Source organism: Monodelphis domestica, chromosome 5 (genome assembly GCF_027887165.1).
Source record: "Monodelphis domestica isolate mMonDom1 chromosome 5, mMonDom1.pri, whole genome shotgun sequence".
Taxonomy (NCBI): domain Eukaryota; kingdom Metazoa; phylum Chordata; class Mammalia; order Didelphimorphia; family Didelphidae; genus Monodelphis; species Monodelphis domestica.
In genome coordinates this window covers 222873417-222901138 of record NC_077231.1, presented here as the reverse complement: position 1 = coordinate 222901138, position 27722 = coordinate 222873417, and the positions used below count along the sequence as shown (strand labels likewise).

General features: G+C 32.9%; 1 protein-coding gene across 1 annotated transcript in view; it reads right to left on the bottom strand.

Moving 5' to 3' along the window:
- The window catches only part of CNTNAP2 (contactin associated protein 2), a 2768972-nt gene that overhangs the window by 2020765 nt on the left and 720485 nt on the right, over positions 1-27722 (bottom strand). The window contains exon 2 of the mRNA XM_007504517.3: positions 11005-11115. Within this exon, the coding sequence (XP_007504579.1) occupies positions 11005-11115 (111 nt within the window). The remainder of the gene's footprint in view (positions 1-11004; positions 11116-27722) is intronic.

The following is a 27722-nucleotide window of genomic DNA, read 5'->3' as shown; positions in this document are numbered from 1 at the left end:
TCATAAAATGTTATTCTATCCATTCCTCTCATCGCAACACCATGGGAGGTGCTGGGAGTTTTGATAAATTTTGAGTGCTTTCAGTGCACCTTTCTAGAACTGAGATGAGATGGTTGGTTTAAAGAAGTTATATGCCATTTCTTTCTTTGGGGAGCTACACTTTGGGGATGTTTTCTGGGATAAATTATTCTCAGAGCACTGCTCTGAAGAATCAATATATCTTTTTATTTCTCCTACTTAATGATAAGAAAAAGCTTCTTCCATTGGGCGATTAAACCCTTGGAAAACCTTTCTGTTTGTTCATTTACTGTTTTCCCAAAGACAAAAGCACAGCAGTGATATATAAAGAAATATGTATCTTCCAAATTTTCAACAGCTTCTTTTATTCACTGGGACTACAGACACTTTGCCACCTCCAGAACTAGGTCTGCAGGTATAATTGTTATTTGTCATGACTATTTGCCTCAATTAGACTTGTATAAGTTATAATAGAGCTTGAGCAAAATTGAGGCAAATGGGGAGGCTCATGGTATCCTTAGGAACATTGTGCAGCTTTCAAATAGAATGGAACGATTTTTGAGGACATACACTTTTAAGGAAGGGAGGAATATATGATGATTGCACAAAAAATATACTTTGAAGTGGGAGGAAAATGTGCCGAGCGTGATCAATAATATCAAAGAATAGAGAGGTCAAAAAAGATGAGAACTGAAAAAAAAAAGGCAGCAGACTTAGAGATAAAGAGATCTCTGTTAACCTCAAAGATAGGAGTTTTACAGCAATCATACATGACACATTAAATGTTGATGGTGATATTGTAAGTTTAATTTCCTAAGAAGATCCTTAAATTCAATGAATCTTAAAACATGCCTTCATTCACATTTTTTTCCATTTCTTTCAGCCAATGATGAAGCAAGTAGTTAAGGCAGTGCTAACTTACATGTCAGGAGATTGGCTTTTAGTCCTAACATTTTGATTACAAATTTCTTAACCTGCCTAGTCTTCAGTTTTCCTGAGTAGTTTAATTCTATTCAGCAAGCATTTTTAAGCATCTACTGTGCTTTGGGTGCTGGAATTATAAACAACGTAAAAAAATTTTCAAGAGACAAACAATAGGGTGGAAAAGCAGCTATGTAGTGTAGTGGATTAAGAGCCAGCGCTGGAGATGGGAGGTCCTGGGTTCAACTCTAGCCTCAGACACTTCCTAGCTGTGTGACTTTGGGCAATCACTTAAACCCCTTTGCCTAGCCCTTACCATTCTTTTGCCTTGGAACCAATATACAGTATTGATTTTAAGATGAAAGGCAAGTTTTTGTTTTTGTTTTTTAAAAGCAAAACAATAATCCTAGGGACATAACATTATCTTGTGGTCTGTGTGACAAAGGGGATGACAGATAAACATGTTTAAGATAATTTCAGGAGAGAGAGTCTCTATAACAACAGAGATCTGAAAAACCTTCCTGGCAAAGATGACACCTGAATTTTTAAATGATATTGTCAACATGAGGAGGGATTACATTCTAAACATTTAGGATAATTGGTGCAATGACATAGATAAAAGGCATACATTCTTGAGAAAGGGGAATATCCACCACTCTACTTTATTTGGAATACAGTATGCAAAGGTGAATGATGTAAAGTATATCCTGCAACATAAGATGGAGCCAAATTATAAAGAGCTTTTACTGCCAACCTGGGAAACTTGCCTTTTATGCTAGCAGCATTAGAGAACTACTATATTCTTTTGATGGAGAAACATGATGAGATTTGTTGTTTAGAATGATCATCTTGCAAATGTGTGGTTAGACCTGAGGGGTGAGATAGAAGTAGAGGGACAAATAGGAGTCTATTATAAATGTCTAAGAGGTTCTGAGATCATCTACTAGTGGAATAACTGTGTAGGCAGAGAGGAGGAAATAGAAATTGAGCTTTTTTGGAGGTAGACTAGATTATACTTGGAAAATAAATTAATGCAAAAGCATATACTAAGAGAAAAAATAGAGTATAACTCCAAATTATTTGTGACAAAATTCTATGTAATTTCAAATATGGTACCCCCATCCAGCAGAATTTTTTTAAAAAGTAGAATATCAGATTTGCGCTATCTCCTGTGGAAATTGTAAGGATACAATTACATGGAATAATAGTATATTTGGATTGTAAATGTTTTACAGATGATCTAGTTGATCATTGATTGATTGATAAAGTGAGAAAGAGTTAAAGAGATTTGCTCAAAGTAACACTAGAATTAAATTGCAGAGTCAAGAATCAAAGCCTAGTATTCTGATTTCGAACTTTCTGTTCTATGGGGTATAAATGTATTTTGGAAAATATATCATGTAAATTTAATGTTATTGTTATTATAAGTCATGTGTCTTTAATATTCTATATCTGAACCTTTTATTTTCCCAACTAGGTTAGAATTGGGCAAATTCTTACTCTGTTGATTAAAAAAAGTTCAAATTGATTTAAAGGTGTCCTTTTATCTAATACGAACTTGTGTTTATTCCCTTCTAACTATCCTAAATTACATTTAGGATCTGGAAGGCAGCTATGATATTATGACTTGGCTACTGTGCTTTGTTATGTTTACATAATGAAACATTTGGTTCTACTAAGCTTTTTTTCTGGTATTCAATGCCTTCAAAAGTTTGGTCAAATAAGCTTGGTCACCAGATTTATTGTTTCAGAGAGTATCTTAAGGCTTATAAAATAATCTTGTTGGGTTTGTCTTCAAATAATCACCAAAATAGTATATGAATAAAAAGAGGAAAGGGGAGAATCACAAAATTAATTTTATTATACACCCCCAATTTTTTAAAATGTTCTCAAATGTTTCAACTGTACCTTTGGCAAAGATCCTTAATACAATTGCTTGACTACTCAGTTCTTAATTCTGTGAATATTTCTGAAAAACTGTAATGAAGAAGGTTTGTATGAGGTAAAAGAAACAGGATCTAGGAGAGACAGCTGATGTTTAAGATCGGCTCTGAGACAGGAGAGGGGGTTTGGAGATAAACTATACACTCACTATGTCTTGAATTTACGAATATTACTTCAGCCTCTCATGTCTATATCATATTTCCATCCCCGCCACCAAAAATGCCTATGCCAAAGTGACTATCTATGGGAGTCTTTGCTAGTTATAAGGGGAAAAGGCTCTGCAAACTCTCTTTTGGTTTGAGAAATGTTACCATGACAATTTAATGGTCACTTGAGCTGAAAGGGTTAGAAAATTAAATACTTACCAAGCAATATAATGCTAACATTGAGAATATTACCCATGAGTGACAAATGCTAGTTTAAGATTATTCCATGGTGGGGTAAAATTCATTTACATATATTCTCTGTCAGAAAAAATAAAAATAATAGACTCTATATTGTCCTCATATAATAAGATTAATTACATTACTATTAATAACATTGTGCTCCATTTTCTAGTATGCAATTACAAAGAAATTTTAGCTTTATATTTGCTTCATGAAATGTTTTCAAATATTCCAGACAATGGAAGAGTTTTTTAATTGGCCACATGTACACACATTTACTTTAGTTAAACCTCTCTGTTCCAAGGAAACATGTCCATGAAATGAGCTACAGATTTGGAGTCAGAGGACCAGTTAAAACCAGAATGTACCATTTATTATTGCCATGATGGTTTATATCACTTTGTTCATTTTCTTCATGTATAAAATAATCAGAGTGGATAAAGTGATTTCAAAGGTCTTTCTAGTTGTAAATATTCTGATCAAGACCTGGATTGCCACTGTCAGTGATGATACAAACAGAAGATAATGCTAAGATGGGCTTGATGATTTGATTTCAGAGATATTTTACAGCTCTGAAATTCTGAAATTCTGTTCATATGTCATGATGATCACATTGTCTTCATGGACTCTAATGAGAAAAGATCTAGTTGTATATAAAAAAGTATTTACTAGGAATGTTTTGCTAATAGTAGTAATGTTGATACAGTAAGCTTCTATAAGAAGACATTTAACCAGGAATCTTACCATCATAAAGAAAAAACAAAACCTGAACATACCAGTTCATATGCCACTTAAGTCCAACTAGCAGTGTGATAACTTAACCTTTGGTAGTTTTAGTTTCCTTATGTGAAAAAATAAAATAATTGTAGTATCTACCACTCAGAGTTGCTAAGATCAGATGAGTTAAAATTTTTAAAGTGCTTTGCAAACCTTAAAATACTATACAAATGCTAGTTATTATTATCATGCTCATGTTCATGTTATGATTTTCCAAATTTCCTAAATAGAGTTCAAAATGTCAAATATTATGGTTATAAACTCTAGAATTATCCCAATAATTATTTCCTTTATCATCCATCTATTACTGTTATGTTATAAACAGAGTGTCATTTAATAGTCAATTAGCATGCATTTTCTTTTGGACCAGGACTAAGAAATCATTAACCCATTACATTATGATCCAAATTGCATATAAACTAAATGATTAAATTCATTTTCAAAAAAAGGAGTTTCCAAGAAATGATTCTCAAAGTAAATTTCCATACCTAGTGAGAACCTAAAACTTTCTCCCTTAAATGAATTATCTCAATATACCAGGACTATTTAAAAAAAAAACTTACTTATTTTATTATCTCTAGCTAAAATTCTTCATAATTCCAATATTAAGAAAGTGGAGATTATGGTGTAGGATAGAGTTGGCTGTGGAATCAGATGACCTGGGTTAAAATCCTGGCTTCTTATTATGTGTGTGTGGATTCTGAGGAAAACATTTCATTTCTTTGGGCTTCAAGGTAAAAATCCCTGAAGAATCATCCAGAAACAAATTCATGATTCTATTGTCATCACCAACATTTAAACTAAATATTAGCCAACCTTCACACTTTATAGTCCACCTTCATATTCGATATGGCTTGATAAACTTTGGTAAATATTATATCTAAAGATATATTTATTTAATAGCTGGCATTTCTGAAATTAGTTATTCAGAATCCAATGCAATACAAAATCAATATCTAAGGAAGATTCATAAGCACTCAAATCATCCATTGGAAAAGGCATGACCAAAAGGATGATCTGATTGCACATGTTAAATCTAGATCAGACTGCTTACCATTTCAGTGGGTATGTGAAAGGGATGGAAAGAATGAGACAATTAAAAATATTGGAAATAATTTTACATGTAATTGGGCAAAAAATAAAATATTAAATCCATCCAAAACCTTACATTGAAGTGAAATAATTTATTGATCAATCTCATAGAACAACATATTATAGGTATCAAGGAGTGATAAGAATCTGTAACCTACAGCTGATTATTTTCCCCAATGGGAAAAAGTATCTTTCTAGAAACCAGATCTCAACCTCAGTGCCATTCTGAAGTCCTCCCCCCCCATCTTTTTTCATTCTTCTTCCCCCCTAACATCTAGTGAATTTTCAAAACATTTATAGCAACCAGCTCCTTTCTGCTTTTCACAGGATGACCACTCTCATTATCAGGGCTCTCAATGACTATTTTAGTAGATTTCTAATTGATTTCTTTGCCTCCCATTTTTTTTTTTTTGTTCTCTGATTCACTCTCCCCATAGCAGTCAAAATAATGTTCCTAAAGCTCAGGTTTGACCCTACCATTCCTCATTCAAGAAATTTTAGTCATTTCCTAATGCCTTTAGGAAAATACAAACTCTTCAATTTGTCATTAAAAATAATTTATAATCTGAATGGTTTGCCAACTTAACTTTAGTGTCTTATTCCACATTATTTTACTCTACACTATCCTTTAAACTCAAAAGATGAACTTTCTGTTTCTTGAAGTCAGAATTATATGTACTGCTCAATCCCTTAAATAATTCCTATCATAAGTTGTAGTCTTATGATTGTTATCTTAATTCAGAACTTTTTTGATGTATTTTCTTCTATGGAAAACCTTATCCCCCACGCCCCCCCACATTTGATTGCCACCCATCCTTCTTATATTTCTTAATCTGTTGTCTTTACTTTGAATTTATTTATCTGTTTATGAATGTTAGCCCATCAATGGAATATGAGCTCCCAGTGACATGAATTTTTTCATTTTCTCTTTTTCTTTTCAGTACCTAGTACTGTACTAGGTGATGCAGTTCCATTCCTAGCTCTCTCATTTACTAACTGTATGCTCTTCATTACATTTACTTAACCTTTCAGAGTATAGGTTCTCTCATCTGTAAAATGGGGATAATAATATTATCTTTATTATGTATTTCACAGAATTTATAATGGGACTCAAAGATATAAAGTAAGCAAAGTACTTTGCAAATCACAATACACAATATAAATGTCATCTATTGTTATAATAATAAGGATTATTGCTTTATATGTCAGGATCAAAAGATAAAAATGTGCTAAAGCTCATAATATTAAAATTTAAAAAACTAAGTTTGAACATATAATTTAAAAAATATATTCCAAAGAAGAAATCTGATAATAAACCCCATGCCATTTTCACCATCAGGCCTGATAAACAAAGAGAAAATTAAAAAAAAAATAATAGATTTTCATTTTTATCCTTTTTTCAACCCAGGATATTCTTCCTTAACACTCTCATGTCAAATACTAATATAATGTCTTGATATACGGTTATCAAATCATACATTTATAGAATGGGAAAGTCTGAGAGTAGGGGTAATATAAATCATATAGCCCAATCCCTTCAATCCAATGATGAGGATATTTAAGCCCAGAAAATTAAAATCATTTCCCCAAAGCTATCTTTCTAGTTAGTGCTAGAGCCGGGACAAACCTCAAGTCTTTGGATTCTCAATCTTCTATTCTTTCTATATGTTAAATTGTTTCTTATAAAACTTTCCTTCCACTGTCTCTGCTCCATCAATTCCCCATACTATTTTGTATATTGTCTGCCTAATGGAAGGACTGAATAAGGAAGGGCAAGAGCAAGTAAATAGAAATGTCCCAAGCAGAGTTAGGACAAATAAAATCATTGGACTTATAGGGACAAAGGAAGTCTAATGTTTACTAGAAATGAGGTCAAAGGTCAGAGATGAAAGAAGATGGTCAACTGGGTGGAAACCATTTCCCTCTGGGTTTGGTCTGTTCTGGTCTATGTCCCCAATTTTTGAGGATCATCTAGATATGGTAGACAATCAAAAGTCCCAAAAAGAGAACTAATAGAAAAATCACTATCAAGGAGTTCTAGTATACACTAGATCCCAAGTCTATAACTTTACTATGAGCTGCAGATGCTGATTTCCTATCTAAATAATGGCCTTATTGGAAATACGAATTAAGAATCAAGAAGCAACTATGCTGAATCATGTATGAGCATTCGAACTCGCATAGGGAACTAATTAAACCATCTAGTGCCCTAGTACTACAGAATTTAAAATATTCCCCAAGTTATGGAGATGCAAGGTACTATCTGCCTCTAGAGATGTTGTAGTTTGACTGCCACATATTATATAAATAAGTACTGTTATTTTAATATACAAAAAGTGAATAATAATACATATTTTAAAGCAACTTAGTCTATTCCCATAGGAATAATGACAGGTGCTATGACTGACACAAGTAATTATCACAAGTTCCAGATAGAGGCAAAATTTTGCCAACAGTACAAGAGCTTGAAAATTGATTCTGATTGGGTTAATCCACAATGACCATAACCCCTTGTGAAATTGAGCAGTCATAGATTCCAACGGAAACAGAGAACTTGGAGATAGAAGGTTCTCCATTTTTTGAGACTATAGAGAACCCATAACATTTTTGAAATTCTTAGTCAGCCTGATAGAGTGGCTTAATTAGAAGGGTGAGTCCCATGACTCCCAGGTTCCTATGAAATATGAACAGGCTCAGGGTTAGCAGCTCCAACTGCTGGATGAAAGCAAGAATTCAGTGAAAGAAATCTAGAAGACCTTTCCTTTAATATGTTTTAATGAATATGCATTAATTTTTAGTTTTCAGAGGAAAAAATTCTCAGCCCCTCCAGATATAAATAATCATCTTTTGATTTGAGATTAGAAGTCTTTGGTCTTGCCAGCAACTCTTATTTTCTATAAGAGTTCTCCATATTACCAATGGATAGAAATTGTATTTGAATCCCTGGATATAAAAACCAATTACCTCTTGGATGTCCTACTCATTATATTTTCCATTGGTTTTTAATTAGTTTCTTCCAGTCCACATACATATTATTTTATTTTATTGAAAGTCAAAGGTCAGACTATCTGGAAATTAGAATTTTTTTTTATTTTGAACTTCTTTCTATGGATGATACCAATTGTAAAAGTGAAGTTGAGGTGTCCCTCCCCACGCCCCAATGGTAGCAGAACTGCATTCTTGAAAAAGGCAAAGTCTCCTTCCCTCCACTACACCTTCTAGAATTGATATTTCTCTCTGGTAAAAAAAAAAATTTCCAATTTCAAGCCCACATTTTCTTAATTCAAAAAAGATCCAGTAATATCTGGGAGAAAATAATGTTAATTTGATTCCCAAAACAAATTGTAGACCAAAATACCAATTTAATGGTATTTTATTAAACAACTTTCTTTTTTGCACAGAACTTTCTCATGTATGAAAAAATAGGCTATATTTTCATGATTGATACTTTATCCATAGCTCCCTCCATTTGTTGACAAAAACTATCAAAATTAGTTTTCATAATTAACCAGTGCTCAAAAAAGCAATCCATACTTAAAGGAAAGAGGAATAGATAGATAGATAGATAGATAGATAGATAGATAGATAGATAGATAGATAGATAGATAGATAGATAGAAACCAGCTCAGTATATACTTGAAAGTATTCTGATCCCTTCTTTGAGATTGGGTTCATGAAAAGCATATAATAGAGGACTATACACTAAATGTTATTATTCAAAAAAATATCTTTCTCATCCTCCTTCTATGAAGCCTGAATAACAGATTTGCTCTTTAGATCCCTCTCCTTTCAAATGTTTCACTTCACACTAGGGTGCAAGTGTCTTTTTAATTTTGCTTTCATCTTATCTGGATGGAAATGATAAAATAAGGGCAGTATGTACTGGAGATAGAGCAAGACAGGTAAACAGCAAAGAAAGGATTATGAAGAGAGAATGGATCCCGGTGACAGATGAACTGTTGATTCCACAATTCTGCTCAGTCCTGGCCCTACTATTCTGCGATAGGGAGGTAAGATTTCTAGTCAAAAAAGTGTAAATGCTGCCTAATGTGGGAATTGAATTCATTTGTTGGCCCACATTCTCATCAAACAGCCTGGATATTGCCTGACAGCTGGCAACCATCAATAAGCCATAAGTAACTGAGTAAAGGTTTATAGACTACAGACTGTTGCAGAGCTCCTATGGAGAGGTAGAGCTGCTGGCATCTGCTGGGAATCACACCGCTGTAAACAATGAAAAGCTTCTAAAAGAAAGGAGAACGGTAGGGTCCCCTATTCTTTCAATGTATGTAACTGTGCCTCTGACTGTGGTTAACTCTGATACCTCACCATAATTTAAAGGAGAGAAGGAGGGAGAGTAAAAAGGAAAGGAGAAAGACAATGTGACCAAGTATCACTTAATAAAGAAAGAGGCAAAGAAGAAATAATACATTCTGGTATAATCCTGTGTCCTTGTCATGGCAAGAGACATACGGACTTGTAAGGTATTGGGAACACTCATGGGATGCCTACTATATGTCAAGTACTATGCTAAGCATTTGACAAATATCTGATCTTCACAAAACTATGAAATTTACATGCCATCATATTCCCATTTTTATGAGGAAACTGAGGAAAACAATGGCTAAATAACTTTTCCAGGCTCATACAATCTAGTGTCTGAGGTCTGATTTGAATGTGGATCTTCTTATGCCACCTCATTGCTTGTTGTAGAGTAGCTTGGGTGTCTGTTAGGGGTTGGGGGTTCTGTGTTGGGAGTCATTTGGGTGCTGCCTATCTTACTTGTTAGTTACATGATTTGGGAAAAGTCACGCAATCTCTCTCAGCCTCAGTTTTGTCATCTGTAAAAATGAAGGTAATAACAGTAAAGATCAAGTGCGATAATAAATGTAAAGTGTTCAGAAAGCTCTGAATTGCTATATAAATGCTAATAACTATTATTGCTGCAACTGATGAGGAGAATGATGATGACAATGATTATGATGATTTTTCTCTAGAGGATTGATTGACACATTTTTAATTACTAAAATTACTAAAACAGTGAAAGGACAAGGTTAAGAAAAAAATAACAGCAGCACTTCTTAAGAAAGATTCTAGTTTTCATTAGTAAAACCAAAAAACCTATTATTTATCCTGAGAAACTAGAGTTTTGTGAATCAAGAAATATATTCTTATCACCCACAAGTGCATATTTATCCATGCCTGCAGTGATGCTCTGTTACATCTACAAAAAAACCTCAACTTTTCTTCCCAATAGAAGAGAAGGTACAGTGATAGATAGAACATTGATATAAATGTGAAGATGTGATTTTGACTTCTGCTTTACATGATTACCTTTTGTTTAAGAGGGGCAGTTAAGTAGGCACCAGATGCATATCAATTGAACACTGAGTACAAGTAATACTCAGCACTTTTTACTCCAACTGTTACTCCAACTGTTACTCCAACAGTGTTACTCCAACTGTTTATACTGTCTTCTCAGGTGAGTCCATAATCTCCTATACAATTCTTGATCATTTTCAGAAACTTGAATTCCTTTAACTGTTCCAACTATTCAAATTATAATTGTACCATCTTTGGCATTTTTAATTCATCCTTTTATGATAATATACCCATCCCCAGAAAGTCCTTGTACTTCCAACCTAAGCCAGACTTTTAATGTTTGTCAAAAGATTGCTTGTTGAAGAGCATCCTAGAGATTTGGAGTGTAATCTCCAGGGAGAAAAAAAGCTTTTGGGTATTTTCCAGTGAGTTTGTTTCACAATCTATGATATTTTGCATTTAGACATGTAATTGCAGAGTCTAGCTCAAACTAGCTTGTTCAGCCTAAAAAACAGATAACTGAACATGCCAGACAAACACTTACCCCCTCTTTTATTGAGCTTGGCATAGCCTGGAGAATAACTGCTGGACATGGAAGATGAACTGCTGAAGACTACATGGGGCAATGCAGAGACAAGTTGCTCGTCACATTTTTCTGAAAAAAAAATATAACTATTGAATATTAATCTGTTTTTAAAGTTAATGTAATAACAACAATAGAAAAGTTATGTGACCATACAATAAGACTTTAATAATCTATTGGTTAAATTGTTATAAACTGAATCAAGAAAATAATTCCTGAGAATCTGAAAATTAATTAAAAATGTTTCTGAGGAGTTAAAAAAGTTATCATAAAAACATTATTTTGAGGATCATTTGGGTTGGATTGACCAGAAATCTTTGTTTTACAATAAGTTTTATTAATATATTTTTAAAAATCATAGCCATTATACCACAGGAATGCAGAATAATTTAATATGAGAAAATATTAATTGTATAAACAAAATTAATGAAAATGATATGATTTTATCAATAGATTCATGAAAACTCTTTGACAAAATACAATACATTACTATTAATAACATAGGAAAGCAAAGCTATGAATAGTTTTTCTTAATGTAATATGAAGCATCTACCTAAAACCACCAACAAATATTATTTGTAATCAAAGCTTTCCAAATAAGATCAGAAGTGAAACAAGGATGCCTATTACCATCAGTATTATTTAACATAGTATTAGAAAGAACTTGCAATAGCATTATGGGAAGAAAAAGAAATTGAAGGAATCAGAATGGTCAAGGAGGGTTACCTTTTAAAAAAAAAACACTTTTTACCCCCAATAAAATCACATCTAAATAACTAGAGAAATATAATTGTCCATGGATGAGCAGAGTCAATATAATGAAAATGAAAACATTACCTAAACTAATCTACTTATTCAATGGATTCCAAATAAAAATACCCCCCCAATCTTAAAGAGCTAGAAAAGAATAACAAAATTCATTTGGAAGAACAAAAGGTCAAAAATGGAAAAATAATTAATTAAAAAAATATAAAGGAAATAGGTTTATCAGTGACAGATTTTAAACTGTATTATAAAATATCTGGCACTGGTTAAAAAACAGAAAGGTAGACAAATGGAATAGAACACACCTTCATCAAGCAGTAGTAAAAGATTATAGTAATTTTGCATTTGACAAAAATAAAAATACCCTAACTCCAAGCTATTGGACTAAGAAATCAATATTTGGTCAAAATTACTGGGACAATTGAAAAGTAGTTTGGCAGAAACAATATAGATTAATATCTTATACCATTTACTCAGATAAGATAAAATTGATAGAAAGGTAGATATAAACAAATTAGAAGAACAGAGACTATATTACCTTTCAAAGTTATAGAGAAGAAAGGAATTTATTAGTAAACTAGAGATGGAGAATAGTATAAGATATAAAATGGATAATTTTTAAAAAAATGTTTTTTAAAAACATTTATGTTCTGTCTTGGAGTCAATACTGTGTATTGGCTCCAAGGGAGAAGAGTGGTAAGGGCTAGGTAATGGGGGTTAAGTGACTTGCCCAGGGTCACACAGCTGGGAAGTGTCTGAGGCCAGATTTGAACCTAGTACCTCCTGTCTCTAGGCCTGACTCTCAATCCACTGAGTGACCCAGCTGCCCCCAAAATTGATAATTTTGAGTTTGCGCAAATTGTAGTTTTTATATAAATAATACAAATATTGCCAAATTTAGGAGGAAATAATAAAATTGGGGAAAATTTGTCATAGTCTCTCAGATAGATATCTCATATCTAAAATATTTTGAGAATTTTATCAGATTTATGAGAATATGAGCCATCCCCCATTTGATAAATGGGCAAATGATGTGAACAGGCAGTTTTTGGATCAGGAAATCAAAGCCATATTAAAAAATGTTCTTATAACCACTGATTAGGGAAATGCAAACCAAAATAATTCTGAAGCATAATTTCATACCCATTCATTTGACTAAAATGCAAAAAAAGTCAAGATAGAATGTTGGAGGGGGCAAGGAAAAACATGGACATTAATACAGTTAGTGGGGCTATGAATTGGTTCAACCATTTTAGAGAGCAATTTAGACTTTTACCCAGAGTTATGAAACTGTGTATATCCTTAGACCTGGGAAATACATTTGCCAGGTCTATTTCCCAAAGAGGCCATGGAGTAAAGGGGGAAAATCATATATTTCAAAATATTTATATTAGCTTTCTTTGTGGTGGCAAAAAACTGGAAATGGAGTGGATGTACATCAATTGGGGAATGGCTATACACATTGTGATATATGAGCATGATGGAATACTACTGTCATTAAAAAAAATAATGAGCAGATTGATTAAAAAAACTTGGAAAAGAGTGAAATGAAAATAATGAAATGAACATTATATATAACTACAGACAATATTTGAAGAATAATTTCTAAATGTTTACTTCCAGAGAATGAACTGAAAAGTAGAAACATAAAAGATATAATCTATATATTTTGCCAGATGAAGCTTTTGATGTTGTGGTGAAGGGAGGAAGGAACTGAATAAAATATATACATAGAGCTATTTCTAGAGATCCTTAACCCATAATTGTGTGCATTATCCTCATTATCATCATCACAATGAAGGAGGAGGAGAATCATAATAATAACTTTTCTAAAGTACTTCCTATGTGCCAGGTACTAGGATAAGTGATTTACAATTACTCTCTCATTTGATCCTCATAAAACTTCTGGAGTGTAGGTGTTACTACTGTCCCCATTTTACATATAAGGAAACTGAAGCATGTATAGATTAAATGACTTATCTAGGATCATACAACTAGTAAGTGTCTGAGACTAAATTTGAACTTGGATCTTCCTGACATCAGGTCTGGCACTTCCACTAATTCATATGCCTCTCAAAAAAACAAACAAAAAAAAAACCTAACACAGTGACCTCATCTGACAGAGTATAAAAATTCTTTTCCCTCTTCAAAGTATTCTATCTTTGTACTGAGAGGACAGGGTGTAATTCATTTTCTATTGACTTGGATTCTTCACAAAATTGTTACTCAGTCATTATCTTTCCTTATCTGGTTTCCACTAGAAATCCTGAAGCTTTTGTAGGTTACTTACTCTAGATTTCTTCTCATGCATTTACAAAATAGTCATTATGAACTTACTACATGGAAGACTCTATTTTAAGTTCTGGTTAAGATTAAAACAAAGTTTAAAACTAAGACTTTGGGTGGTGGCATGAGGGAGATAAGATAACATGGAAGGAACACTGCTAACCAAAGTAGAAAGAAATTATAGCTTCATCTGAAAGATAAAAATAATCTCAATCAGAAAAAGCATAGCAGAAAAGAGATTTTAGGAAAAGAAATTGTTAAACCCTACATATCTCAATAGTCCTTGACACTCTATTAAACAGCAGAATTGTTGATATTAGTAATAATGTCCTTGAGTCTTCAAGAAAAAGTAAAATTATATTTTGTATGCCATGTTTAATCAAGCAAGGAAGTATAATGCCTTTCAGAAAGATTTCCATAAAGATGGTTAAAGTAGAATATTTTTATATACCTAAGGAAATAAGATTTAGCTATCTTGGTAATTCATATGATGAATTTATTACTCAACAATGTAGGAAATATTAAAGTGAAATTGTTCATCAGCTTAATATCCAATCTTTTATTTTATTAAATAAACATTAAATTCCTACTATGTCCAATGTAATGATACTGGTACTGGGGCATGATTAATATTAAAAATGAATCAATTCATCAAATCATATTACCCTTTTTATATTTCTTGGATTTATAGTAAGTGCTAATGGGGATTGTGTGTGGTTCTATGGTTTTAAAGCTAGCAAAGTGAATTTAAAAATGAGAAGATGATTGTAAAAATATCAAATTATAGGATGCTTCTCCTGTAACAAGAATGAGAGACCAACATATGAAACTCCACATTATTACATTGACAGTCACTGCACTCTGTTGGTCAGCTTCAAAATATTCTGTAAATACATATATTTTTTATATAGTTGCTTGAATATTTTCTCCCCATTAAACAGTAAGCTCCTTAAAAGGAGGGACTGTTTGCTTTTCTTTATATGTTAATGTTTGGTATATTGCCCAGACTTATAAGATCCTCAATACACTGGAAAATAAAATCAGTTTTGGTACTTAGATCTCCTTGGTTTCCTATTCCTGTGCCAACCTTAAAATGTGAGGAGTCAGATGAAAATATCCTCCCTAAATCTTCTTTGAAGAAGGATGTTCTCATGCTCTCACCTTTTATCATACACATTTTTTCAACTTCCTTGTGTTTGTTGTCTTCCCATAATTAGATTATAAGCTCCTTGATGGCAGAGACTATTTTTCTTATTTGTTTATCACAGTGCCAAAAATTCAACAGGCAGTTAATAAAATTTTATAAGCTGATGTACATAGTTGGTAATACTAAAAGATTAGTGCAAGATATCTTCCATTATACTGAAGGGGTCATTTATAAATTATTTGTCGAAAGGTATAGGCACTAATTTTACTTAATAGGAAACAAGGGAACATTTGGAATCTAGAATATCCACACTAAAGAAATCATGGCTGCATCTGAATAAATTTCTACAGTTCTTCTTAAAAGAGATATGCAGAACTTACAAAAAAATGAACAATGAATTCCTTTAATAATGAACTGGAGGAATTCCATGTGAACTGGAAAGACCTCCAGGAATTGATGCAGAGCAAAAGGAGCAGAACCAGGAGAACACTGTACACAGAGCCTGAAACATTATGGCACAATTTAATGGAATAGACTTTTCTACAAGCAGCAATCCAATGACACAGGATAATGCAGAGGAATTTATGAGAAAGGATGCTATCCACATCCAGAAAAAGAATTGTGGGAGCAGAAACACACACAGAAAAACAATATATGATCAATCATGTATTTGATAGGGACATGTTTAGGATTTTGATGTTAAAAGATCACTCTACCACAAATATGAGTAACATGGAAATAGGTTTTTTTACAATAATACATGTTTAATCCAGTGGAACTTCTTGTCAGGTTTGGGAGGAGTCAAGAAAGAGCAGGGGATATGATCATGTATAATGTAACCATGGAAAAGTATTCTGAATGAAAAATAAATTGAAACAGAATTTCCTTCCATGCTCAAAACAATAAAGACAACATATTTATTTTTTCTGTATTCTCAAATGGTAAAAAGCAAAGTCACTGTACAGAGAGTTGAAACCATTTTAAAAAATCTGGACTTGAGAATAGTAATAATATGTGAGAATGTAGGTTCTAGAAATATCCTGGAATGAGGGAACATGGAATCATTTACAATTCATATTGATTTTTTAAGTTGTTCAAGTGTCCTAGCTGAACCATACTAATAGTGTGATTATAGGCAAATCGTCTAACTTTTCTTTATAGCTCTTTAAACTGTTCCTTAAGATTCTAAATTGTAGGAAAGAATCCATGTTGTATTGGAGGCAGAGATTACCCCTTTCTAAAAGTTCCCTATATAGATGGAGACATGTTGACATATGTTTAACAATTAGTTATACAGAAGGAAATATGTATTCATGACATCTTTCAATTTAAACTTCATCGTTAATATTTTCTCCACCACTTTCTTAAGTCTAGATAATCAACCAAATACTGAATCAAGCTCTGACATATACTATTAGGCAATGTCTAAGAGTAAATCCTCTAATTGAAAATTTAATCATTGGCTTTCACAAACATATCTGAACCTTTAGCACACTTATTCCTTTAGGAGGTCCAACTCCTATCATATTAATTCAACAATATTGCCTGCTTCTACTGTGTAGTAGATAATTAGAAAAAGTTGTTTTCCTTGTGGATTTAAATTAATCAATATTGATTGGAAACATTCTTGGTACATTGTATTGCCAACTCTGGAAATCATATAATAAATGCACTCTTACTTTTAAGGAGTTTGCAGTCTAGTCAAATGTAATGAAAGGGGGAAAAGAATGGAGTCCACCACCACTGAATTCAGGACCAGGGTGTGGTAGAGATGAAATGGAGCTAAAGGGTGGAGAGAGAGGATAGATAGTTTCTCCCCTCTCCTTCAATAAACCCACACTAGCTGTTTTCAGGGTTATTGACTACTTTTCTTTAGAGGCAGGACTGAAATAAATCCAGAACTAAACAGCTTCTTCTTCCTTGGGGAGGAAATACAGTTCTCCTCCTCAAAGCTTCTGGTCCCTTTTCCTGATTATTATCAACAGGCACTAGATCTATAGAACAGCTATTTATTTGAGGAACACACAAAGGGTAAGGTAAGTGAGATTGAGGGATAAGGTATTGGGAAAGTGAGAAAATAGGAAGTCCCTAAAACCTAACAATTGAACCCCTTCTCCTCAAATCCTACAGGGTCAGGCTTTGCCTGCCTGAACCTCTTGGGGTCAATTGTGAGAGCTAGTCCTGACTTTTAACAGTCCTGTTTACGATTTGAAGTTCAAGAATGGCTTTGGAGGGATGTAGAGGAAATCTTGAGGTGGATAGCTTTATTTCGAAAGTCCTATCCACTCTTGTTGTCTTCCCCTGGATTCAAAAGGTCTGGTTTCACAGATGGATGACCAGGGCTCAGACCAACCCTTTCTGAAGGGCTTCCCAAAGAGAAATGAAGTAAACTGCTTGGATCTTCTCAGCACTTCTCTGTTTCTTTCCTCTGGAATTCCCTCTTGTCCTTCCCCCTCATGTCTTGTTCCTCTGGCAGATTGAGTCTAAGTTTCCTCTCTTACACAAGAAAAAAAGACACATGAAGTAGAGGTCTACATAAGACAACCCATTGTCTCCAAACTGTTCTAATTCTTTCACATAGTTGCCAATTTCCATTACATTTTTATTTAATAAAATGTCTTACTATTTCTTCCTGTAAAATCCAACTTTAAAAATAATTCAGTTAATTAGTACATTTCTTTTTGAGTCAGTTGTTTGTCATTTAACATTATATCCAAATGCCTATGAATTTCTTTTAAAAATTAGAACTTTATCCTTAAATTTCAATGGAAGTTTAATGATGAAGTCTCCCAAAGATAATGAAAATCTACTATATTCAATCAATCAAATCCTTCTTGTACAGATTTTGTTTCTGTTGATTTCTTCTTAATTTTATATACAAACTGACTTTTCAATTCTTGGTTTCTCTATACTTGGCATGAAATCTAACTCATTTAAAATAAAATAACACCTTTCACTTTTAAGGTATACAATCATATCAAATTTCATATTTTGCATATTTTTTCATTCAAAATAATAGGTATTAAAGTAATACAAATAATATCTCACATTTTAAATTCTTCATTCTCTCCATTAAACTTTTGCATATTTGATCTGATTTGATTATTGAAGTTAAAAAATTATGGAAGACATGGGCTAATTTATTGACTAAGAGGGAGTCCTAGAACACTTAACCTGATAGACCTATGAATAAGGGGGTAAATGTCCAAAAACAAAGATAGAGTGCATTATAAGATATAAAATAGCTAATTTTAATTCTATTAAATTAAAAAGGTTTGGTACACACAAAACCAATGCAACCAAGATTAGAAAGAAAACTGAAATCTGGGGAGGGAGAGGAGAATTAAAGCAAATGTCTCTGATAAAGGCTCATTTTTCAAATATAGAGAGAACTGAGTTAAAATAAGAAGAATTCAAGCTTTTACCCAATTGATAAATAAATGGCCAAAAGATATGAACAGGCGGTTTTCAGAGAAATCAGTTATCTATAGTTATATGAAAAATGGTCTAAATCACTACTTATTAGAGAAATGTAAATTGAAATACCTCTTGAGTACCATCTCCCATCTGTCAGAGTGGCTAACAGATCAGGAAAGGGATGCTCTGTTGGTCGAGTTGTCAAATGATCCAACCATTCTGGAGAGCAATTTGAACTCATGCATGAATGTATCATTATCACTTCCATGACTGTCTACTAAAAAATTTCAATAGTTTATTGTTACTATACCCTAAGTTAGCTAATGTCCCATGAATCTCTGTATTTGAAATATTGGCCACTCATCTCCTATAGAATTAAAGTTCAAGTCATGATCAGTTTTATCTTGTTGCTTTTATGTACCCTATAGTTTAATATAATGCATGCTCTTAGACTCTTACAACCAAAAAAAAAAAACAAACAAAATTAATGTAAATACTAAATATCATTTCCTTATGAATATACTATATTTGATCATTCAATTTCCTTTTCTCTTTTCTGTAATCTACTTATTGTTTACTTATTTGTTGATGTAGGCTTCAGCAATTCTACTCCTCCAAAAAGTCTTGATTCTCCAAATCTTCATTCTTCATTCTTTTTCTTTTTTTCTTGTAGTATCCCCAATTGTTACCACTTAGTTCTAAGAGCCTTGTTCTACCTAAAACTAAGTACTATTAAGTCTCTTCCTCCCTCCTGTCTTTTGGACAGGTTTCCCTCTCATCACAGAACCTAGATTTAACTTGAAAGCTTTTTATGCACAGTGTTCCACCTCTTCTCTATGCTTTTTTCTTAAATATTAAGTTCCCCTGTGATGTCCTTGTGCTCACCTCTTACTCACTGCCTTTCCCCATATCCACTCTGTTTTCAGTTCTTGTTTATTTTCTATATATCCTTGATTCCTTTTCCCTTTTTCATCTTATTTATCTTGGTGAATGCCTTTATCATCTTATGCATAGACTATTGTGATACCCTTCTGGTTGGTTTCCCTGTATTACTTGTCACTATTTCAGTCTTTTCTTCAATCAGTTAAGAGGTGACAACCCTACAACATAGATATAAGCATGTTACCCTTTTATTTGATAACTTCAGTGGCCATGACACCTTCATGAGCAATAAACCAAAAAAACAAATCATTTTTTAATCCCCTTTATGCTTGACCAGTTGTTTTACATTTTATTCACTTTCATATTATCAGTGATCAAGTGAAATTGACTTCCCTGTTATTCTTCACAGAAAATGCTGCATCTGCCAATTTAATTTTTTCCCCTCTGTCTCTTTTCCATGTTTAGAATTCTCTTCCTCCTTTTCTCTGCCTCATAGTTTCCAATGCTTCCCACAGGTCTCAACCAAAATTCTACCTCCACAATAAAACTTTCTTGGTCCCTCTCAAAGTTGGTGACTTTCTTCTGCAAACTCTAACTTAACATGTTTTGTATGTATTCACACACATTATATATGTAAGCATATATTTGTGCATATAGCCTTTAGATTATGAATTTCCTTAGGGCAAAGATGATTTTTTCCTTGTCTAATATCAGGCACAAGGTTGATGGATAATAACTGTTTATTGATCTGACTTGACTTGACATTAAACATCTCATTCATCATTTATTTTTTAATCATGCCTTATTCCACAGTCTTAAGGGGTCCCCCCCTTTAGTTAACTACTCCTTTTCATCCAGTATTTCCAAATAGGTAAGCAAACTTGTCAAGACCTGCCTTCTTATCACTGACACAAAATGCCAAATCATTATGAACAGAACATGCTCAACTTTTCATCCTCCATTGAAGGATGTGTAAGTAGACTTTTATTCTATATGGATATATATATATTTTTTTCTCAACAGCACCACTACATTCCTTGTTGGTGGGAGACACACAACTTATGTTCAGAATTGTGGATACCAGAAAATACTGAATCAAAAATCTCTATCTCTTTCCTTTACTTTCTTGACTTTAATATATCAATGCATCAATCAATAAAACATTTATTAAACATCACATCCCATATGCCAGGCATTGTTCTAAGCCAAAAGCATTCAGAGAAAATACAAATAAAAAATAACTAGTACCTGACATCAAGGAACTTTCATTCTATATGAGTAGTGTGAATCTTAAAACTACTCAGACTATACCTTAGAAGATTTTGTCTAGCTATTCCCCATTTTTAACAATGGAGGTACTTGATCAGGAATGTATTGAGAACTTTTAAAATTACTCCACTCTGATCAGACAGTGCCTTAGGGGATGATAAAGTTGTAAACTCCTGATTGAACAATGAAAGTCCCTAACTCATACTTATAGTAAAGCTAGAACTTTAAGCTAGATCTATTTTTAGATCTAATACAAAAGGGTCCTAAGTATCTTTAAAGATTAAATTAGTACCTAAAAGGTCAAGCAACTTACAAAAGGCAAGTTTAACAAAAGAGGTATGAAGTACTCAGTAAATTTTATCAAACCAGAGAAGGTGAGAACAAAAGAATATGAGAACTAAGAATGGGCAGTCCTGGGGGAAAGTGTCTACTGTGATTGGTAGATGTGAAAATTTAGGGGAGGTGACATAATAGAAAATTTCTTTAAAAGGAGAAGTCATTTCAGGTAATGGAGAGGATTGAAACTCAGTTCAGGAGTTCAGGAGTTCAGTGGAGGACTGGAGTTTGCTTGAGACAATCTTGTGGTGAGTGATAAAGACTGACTCACTCTCCCTTTCCTACTGCTTGTCTACTCTCTCTCTCTTTCTCTCTCTCTCTCCCCTTCCCTTAATTCCTTCATTTATATTAATTAAAAATCTCCATAAAACCCAGCTCCATTAAAGTTATATATTGAATTTATTATGTGCTTAAAAGAGAAAACAAAATGTAAATAATAGGGATTCACAGTCTTGAAGTTTTCTATTCTTTTTGTATTAAACTGTTCATTTTATTTGGTGTTTCAGTAGTATAAAATGTTAAATAAAAAAGTGTATGTCCATTAGATATCCATTATTATGGGTATTTTCATATTTGGGAATTTTCCCATGGTGACCTTATCTTTAGATTTTAAGTCAAACATTATAAATATCCTTTACAGTTTGGCCAAAACCTTTACAGTTTTGGCATTTACAATTTTTTTTTCTTTTTTTTTTTAAATATATTTTATTTGATCATTTCCAAGCATTATTCGTTAAAGATCATTTTCTTTTCCTCCCCCCCCACCCCCCATAGCCAACGCGTAAGTCCACTGGGCATTAGATGTTTTCTTGATTTGAACCCATTGCTTTGTTGATAGTATTTGCACTAGAGTGTTCATTTAGAGTCTGTCCTCTGTCATGTCCCCTCAACCTCTGTATTCAGGCAGTTGCTTTTCCTCGGTGTTTCCTCTCCCATAGTTTATCCTTTGCTTATGAATGGTGTTTTTTTCTCCTGGATCCCTGCAAGTTGTTCAGGGACATTACACCGCCACTAATGGAGAAGTCCATTATGTTCGATTATACCACAGTGTATTAGTCTCTGTGTACAATGTTCTCCTGGTTCTGCTCTTCTCGCTCTGCATCACTTCCTGGAGGTTGTTCCAGTCTCCATGGAACTTCTCCACTTTATTATTCCTTTTAGCACAATAGTACTCCATCACCAACATATACCACAGTTTGTTCAGCCATTCCCCAATTGATGGGCATCCCCTCATTTGGCATTTACAATTTTTAACATTCACAGTAGAAAATATGTATGTATATGTAAAATAATTCTATACAAAATATGTAAAACATATTTGGTAGGATACATTAATAGATAGGTGAATCAGAAAGGCCTTCTTGGAGATGAACTTTGAAATGGACTTTGAAGAAAACTAGAGATCTTTAAAGGCAAAGCTAAGAAAAGATTTTACTACTCTAATGGGACACAGCTTGCACAAAGATACAGATAAACAGTGTGTAATGTCAGAGGAATAGAAAGAAGGACAGTTTGAATGGACCAAAAAAGACATGAAAAGGAAAAATGCATTATTACATGGAAAAATAAAGGGAGGAGCCTTTGAAGTTCTTTAAAATTCAAACAGAGGAATTTGTTTTTTATAATAGTGATGAGTAAACCTGTGGCGGTTATTGAGTTGAAGAATAATGGATTAGGAGATCTGCTTTAGGGATATAGCTTTAATAGTAGTATGAAAGATAGATTGAGGTAGGAACTGTACCATCAAGGCAATTTCCAAATCCTGTGGTACAGATCTTAACTCATCCCCCTTATCAGCCTTCTTATTGTTCACTACTTGTCACAACTTGTAGGAGTCTACAAAAAATTTTTCTTTTTGTGTATTTTTCCCATTCCACTTATATTCCTAAAGATCGCTCATGTTTCATTTCTATACATTTTTTCTTTCCATTATTATTCATTGTGCTTTGTCTTTATTGATTCACATTCTAGCCTTTTTGTTGTACTTTGAAAATCCCATCTGCTCCCTATTGCTTATGGCTATTTGAATGGGATGTTTCCATATGCTTTAACTAAGGTCAGCCAGAGTTGTACATCAGAGGTTTAAGAGGGTCAGGATCATCAGTAATAATGCAGAACATATAATTATATCATGTTAAAATATATTTTTAAAGTTATATACTGAATTTATTATGTGCTTAAAAGAGAAAACAAAATGTAAATAGTAGGGATTCATAGTCTTGAAGTTTTCTATTCTTTTTGTATTAAACTGTTCATTTTATTCAGTGTTTCAGTAGTATAAAATGTTAAATTAAAAAAAAAGTGTATGTCCATTATACGCATAGCAGGAGTTCAGTTGTTTTAGCCTCCATGGAGCCCTTTTAGGACAATGATACTTAGAGGAAATGCAAATACTGTATAAGAAAAAGCAATGATGTAGAAGATATTTGGGTACCTTAGTGGGTGGGAAAGGGACTAGAATGTAATTTGACTGAAAAAGGAAAACCCAGTAGAAAAAGCAGTAGAAATCAATGAGGCAAAAAAAATGTAAGTCCCACAAAAGAATGTGTCCAAAGTAAAGCATTTTTCTGTCACTGATTTTTGCTCTTTCTGGGTCATGTTCACCTGTGCATTAGAGGTGGGTCCATTTGCTTTTTTATTCTTTGTCTGGGCCATGAGACATCCCATTGTGGAGCTATACAAGCATTGTTGGAACAAACTACAAAATTATATGGTAGGATAAGCATTGAATATGATGTCAAGGAGCTTGGAGTTGGGCATTAATTGCCACTACATTTCTGGGAGACATTGGATAAGGTTATCAACATCAGTTTTCTTTTTGATAGGTTGGGATAAATAAATACACACACATATACATACATATATATATATATATATATATATATATATCTGAACTGAAATTGGCATCAATGGATCCCTATTTCATAGATGAAATAAAGAAATTGAACCTTGAGAAGCCATATATGTTTCTACTTCCTATGTAATCTCAAAGATTTGCATTTGCATTGATTCTCATGTTGATGAGACTGAATTTCTTCAAACCCCACTAAAATAAATACAGAGATGCCCCTAAAATAATCAATGGATTACTCACTTAACAAATCTTTATCGAGCTTCTTTAACGTATAAATATTATTTCAAAATATTGACCCAATAATCCCTCCAAAAGAACAAGGCAAAGAATATTAATTCTCATTTATATATAGGTAGTTACATTTAGTTTTGTATATTGATAACCTAAATGAATGAAGCAACTTTATACTATTCTTTCTTTCATCTTAAATATAAAACATCATTTCATTTGTAGAACATTTCTTTAGAATACTATCTCAGAGTTTTATTATTCCAGATAAATGATGAAAATTCTCATATCCAACTTGTCCATTTAATACTTAGTATTCCATTGTGATATAGAAAACAAGGTCTTCTTGGGATAAGAAAGTCAGATTTGATTAGTAATGGAAACTTTCAGTGTTTAATTTGGGAAAAGTGATTTTGAAGTGATCTTCAAACATATTTCTTTTTTCCTCTATCATATTTTCCAGTGTAGCCTTACAAAATCTTCTCCTTATTCTTCAGAAAAATGTAATGGAAGTTAAACAATTACAAGAGTAGTCATGTTAAGTATTCTTTTTTTTTTCTTGTCACCCTAGGTTTTCAGAACTTTATCTTAAAAGATGTTTGTTTACTTTAGAAAACATACACATAGGAGTGCCTTGGATTTCAAGGGCCTTTTTTTAAGGACCATTGTGAACCAAAAAGGAAACTGACTAATCTACATATATCAATAGCAAATTATTTTAGGACTTGTAGTTCAATGCTTTCTGGGCATTAAGCAGCTGTAGCATATTTCTAACAGAAGGTGTAACAGATGAATCCATTTTAAATGATGTCCTCAAACAGAAGATGTTAGCAAAGAAATGGATTTTTGGCTTTCTGACTGAAAGAAAAGGTTAAGCATTTCCCCATTCCCTATCAGTTGAGCCAATAATTTTCAAGGGAAAAGTTACAAAAAAATCATGGAAAGTAATTTCATACCCCTTGTGAGACTTTGTAAAGTTTTCCAAAACATTATTTTCAAAGTGCTCAGAACAAGAAAGAAACAAGATTAAGAAATATGATTGAAATTCTACAAGATGAAGAAGCAGAAATAAGTGAATATGAAGCTGTATTCTTTAAAAAACAATTCTACAATATTTCTATAAGAAGATAGCATTATCAAGCACAGGATAATTAACTTATCATTTTGAAGACTGACAAATCCATTCTGGAATATACAAATACAGGTCAAATTTTTATTTCTTATCAGATACCAAATGACCACTGATTAAACTTTGAACCTTCAGGATATTACTTAATTTCTTAATGAAAGTGCAGGTTTCCTCATTAAAAACAATATGAATGATGAACTGGATACTAACTTAATTGTGGTACCACTTATAGAAACAATGAAGTTGGAGAAGAATAAAATATAACGAGAAAATATTAAGATCATGTTTAGATATCATAAATGTGGAGAACTGGTAGAACCCAGAGATTGAAAACACATTTTAAGCAATTAAAGAGGTAGGACTGAACTTGAGAAGAAGAGTCCAGTACATTGTATACATATACATATATCTATATATATTTTCTCTCTCTTTCTCTCTCTTTTTCTCTCTCTCTTTCTCCCTCTCTCTTTCTCCTCTTTCACTCCCTCTCCCAATAACCACCCCCCTCCCATCATGATACAGATGACTCATGAACATCAATATATTTGTATATGTACATACAGGTATGTGTATATAGTATACATTAATGTATATACATGTGATATACACAACCACATATGTAATATGCATACATATGAACATATGCTATGAATTTATATCTACATATACCATTTGTAGAATGATATACATATATATTATATATCTATCATTTGTCTAATAAAATGAGATTTACTACTGATTCAGATGAGAAAACTGAGGTCTATGAAACTATAACTATGAAAGTGAATAAGACTACCAAGAAAAAAAGCATGGGAATGAAAGGAAAAAAGGGGGCCAAAGAGAAAATTTTAGCAAATGTCCACCTCAGAAACCAAGCAAAACTGCAGCGAAGGAAATAGAGAAGCAATGGTTAGAATGATAAAAGGTCAAATAGGAGAGAGACTTAAAACTAAGGGAACATTGACTATTTAGCAGGCAATACTAATTCAATAGTATCAGATGATGATGGTAGGTAAAAGAAAATGAAGGGAGTTGAACTTTGTGTTCAGGCAATCACTAGAGAGTTTAAAGACAAGAATTTGTGTAAAATAGTAACAGGAATTAAAGTATTCCATAATCCATAACATATTCCAAGAAGTTGAAGAAAGACTTAATGATGATTAAGTGGAGGAAAATGTTGTAAATGACCTTTTGAGTTTAACAATAAAAAAAGTGAGTCCTAGAACAGTAGAAATTTGTAGGAAGTAGACATTTAAATGCTTAACAAATTGAAAAAAATGTGAAGCATATTGATAATTATGTGACAGGTGAGAAGGTTGTAATCATAATATAATGGATTGATAAGACCTGCCCCATTGAACAAAGACTGTATTGAAAATCATAAGCTTTGAGCCCTAGGGTACATTCACTCATTAGCTTTAATCTAAACAAATAAATTAACTTTTTGTCCTTAGTTTCCTCTTCTGTGAAGTATGAATGGTTATTAATTTTTATATTGTTTTATTTCAAATGTTTATAAAATAGACTTTTTAATTATTTTCTTTAACTGTCTCATATCTTGAATACTTTCCCTCCCCTTTACCTACTAGCTTCCTTTTTAGTGACAGCTAAAATCACACCTTCTAAATATCTTTCAAAATTCCTCTTAATTTGTATGGCTTCTTGAAATAGAGCAAACCATAGAGCCAAAATTCCCTTACTTTTTTTTTTTGAGAAATCTGTTTTTCAGTACTTGTCCTGCACTGTATGAATTAACATGAATAATAGTTAATGACATTGTAATAATATCACTAGTCATAGCATCAGGTCCTGCTACTTGAAACACATTTTCTTGACCAATATTTTGGCCTCCCCTAGCCTGGCAAGTAGCTCACTGTCTGGTTTTCCCATAACAGTTTTTCCTTTTCATATGACATATTTATTCTATGGCTTATGAATTATGAGCTCCAAGTGCTCACATTAAAGAACTCTACACTTCAGAATCTTGATAGGGAAGCTATGTTAGGCTTCTGCAAATGCTTTATTCTGTCAGTTTCTGAAACACAAAGGTAAATTGTGGCTGGATTCAAAATAGCCAACAGTACAGCTCCCACAAGCCTTTTACTTAGGAAAGAGTCCTGAAGGAATACATTGCCACACTTTCCAGAGAAATAGCTCCAAAATAGCTGAACTTCTTCCTTTTCTTCATTATTAGAATAGCTCCTTGAATTTTAAAACATGTAATCTCTCATCTTTAGCAATGTAATCAAAACCTGAAAAAGTTTTGTGGTACATCAGCCAACATCAATGTCTCTCAAACTGGTCAGTACCTGTTGCCTAGCAATCCTGAACTAGAAATTGTTATGTTGTGATAGAGGCACCTATGT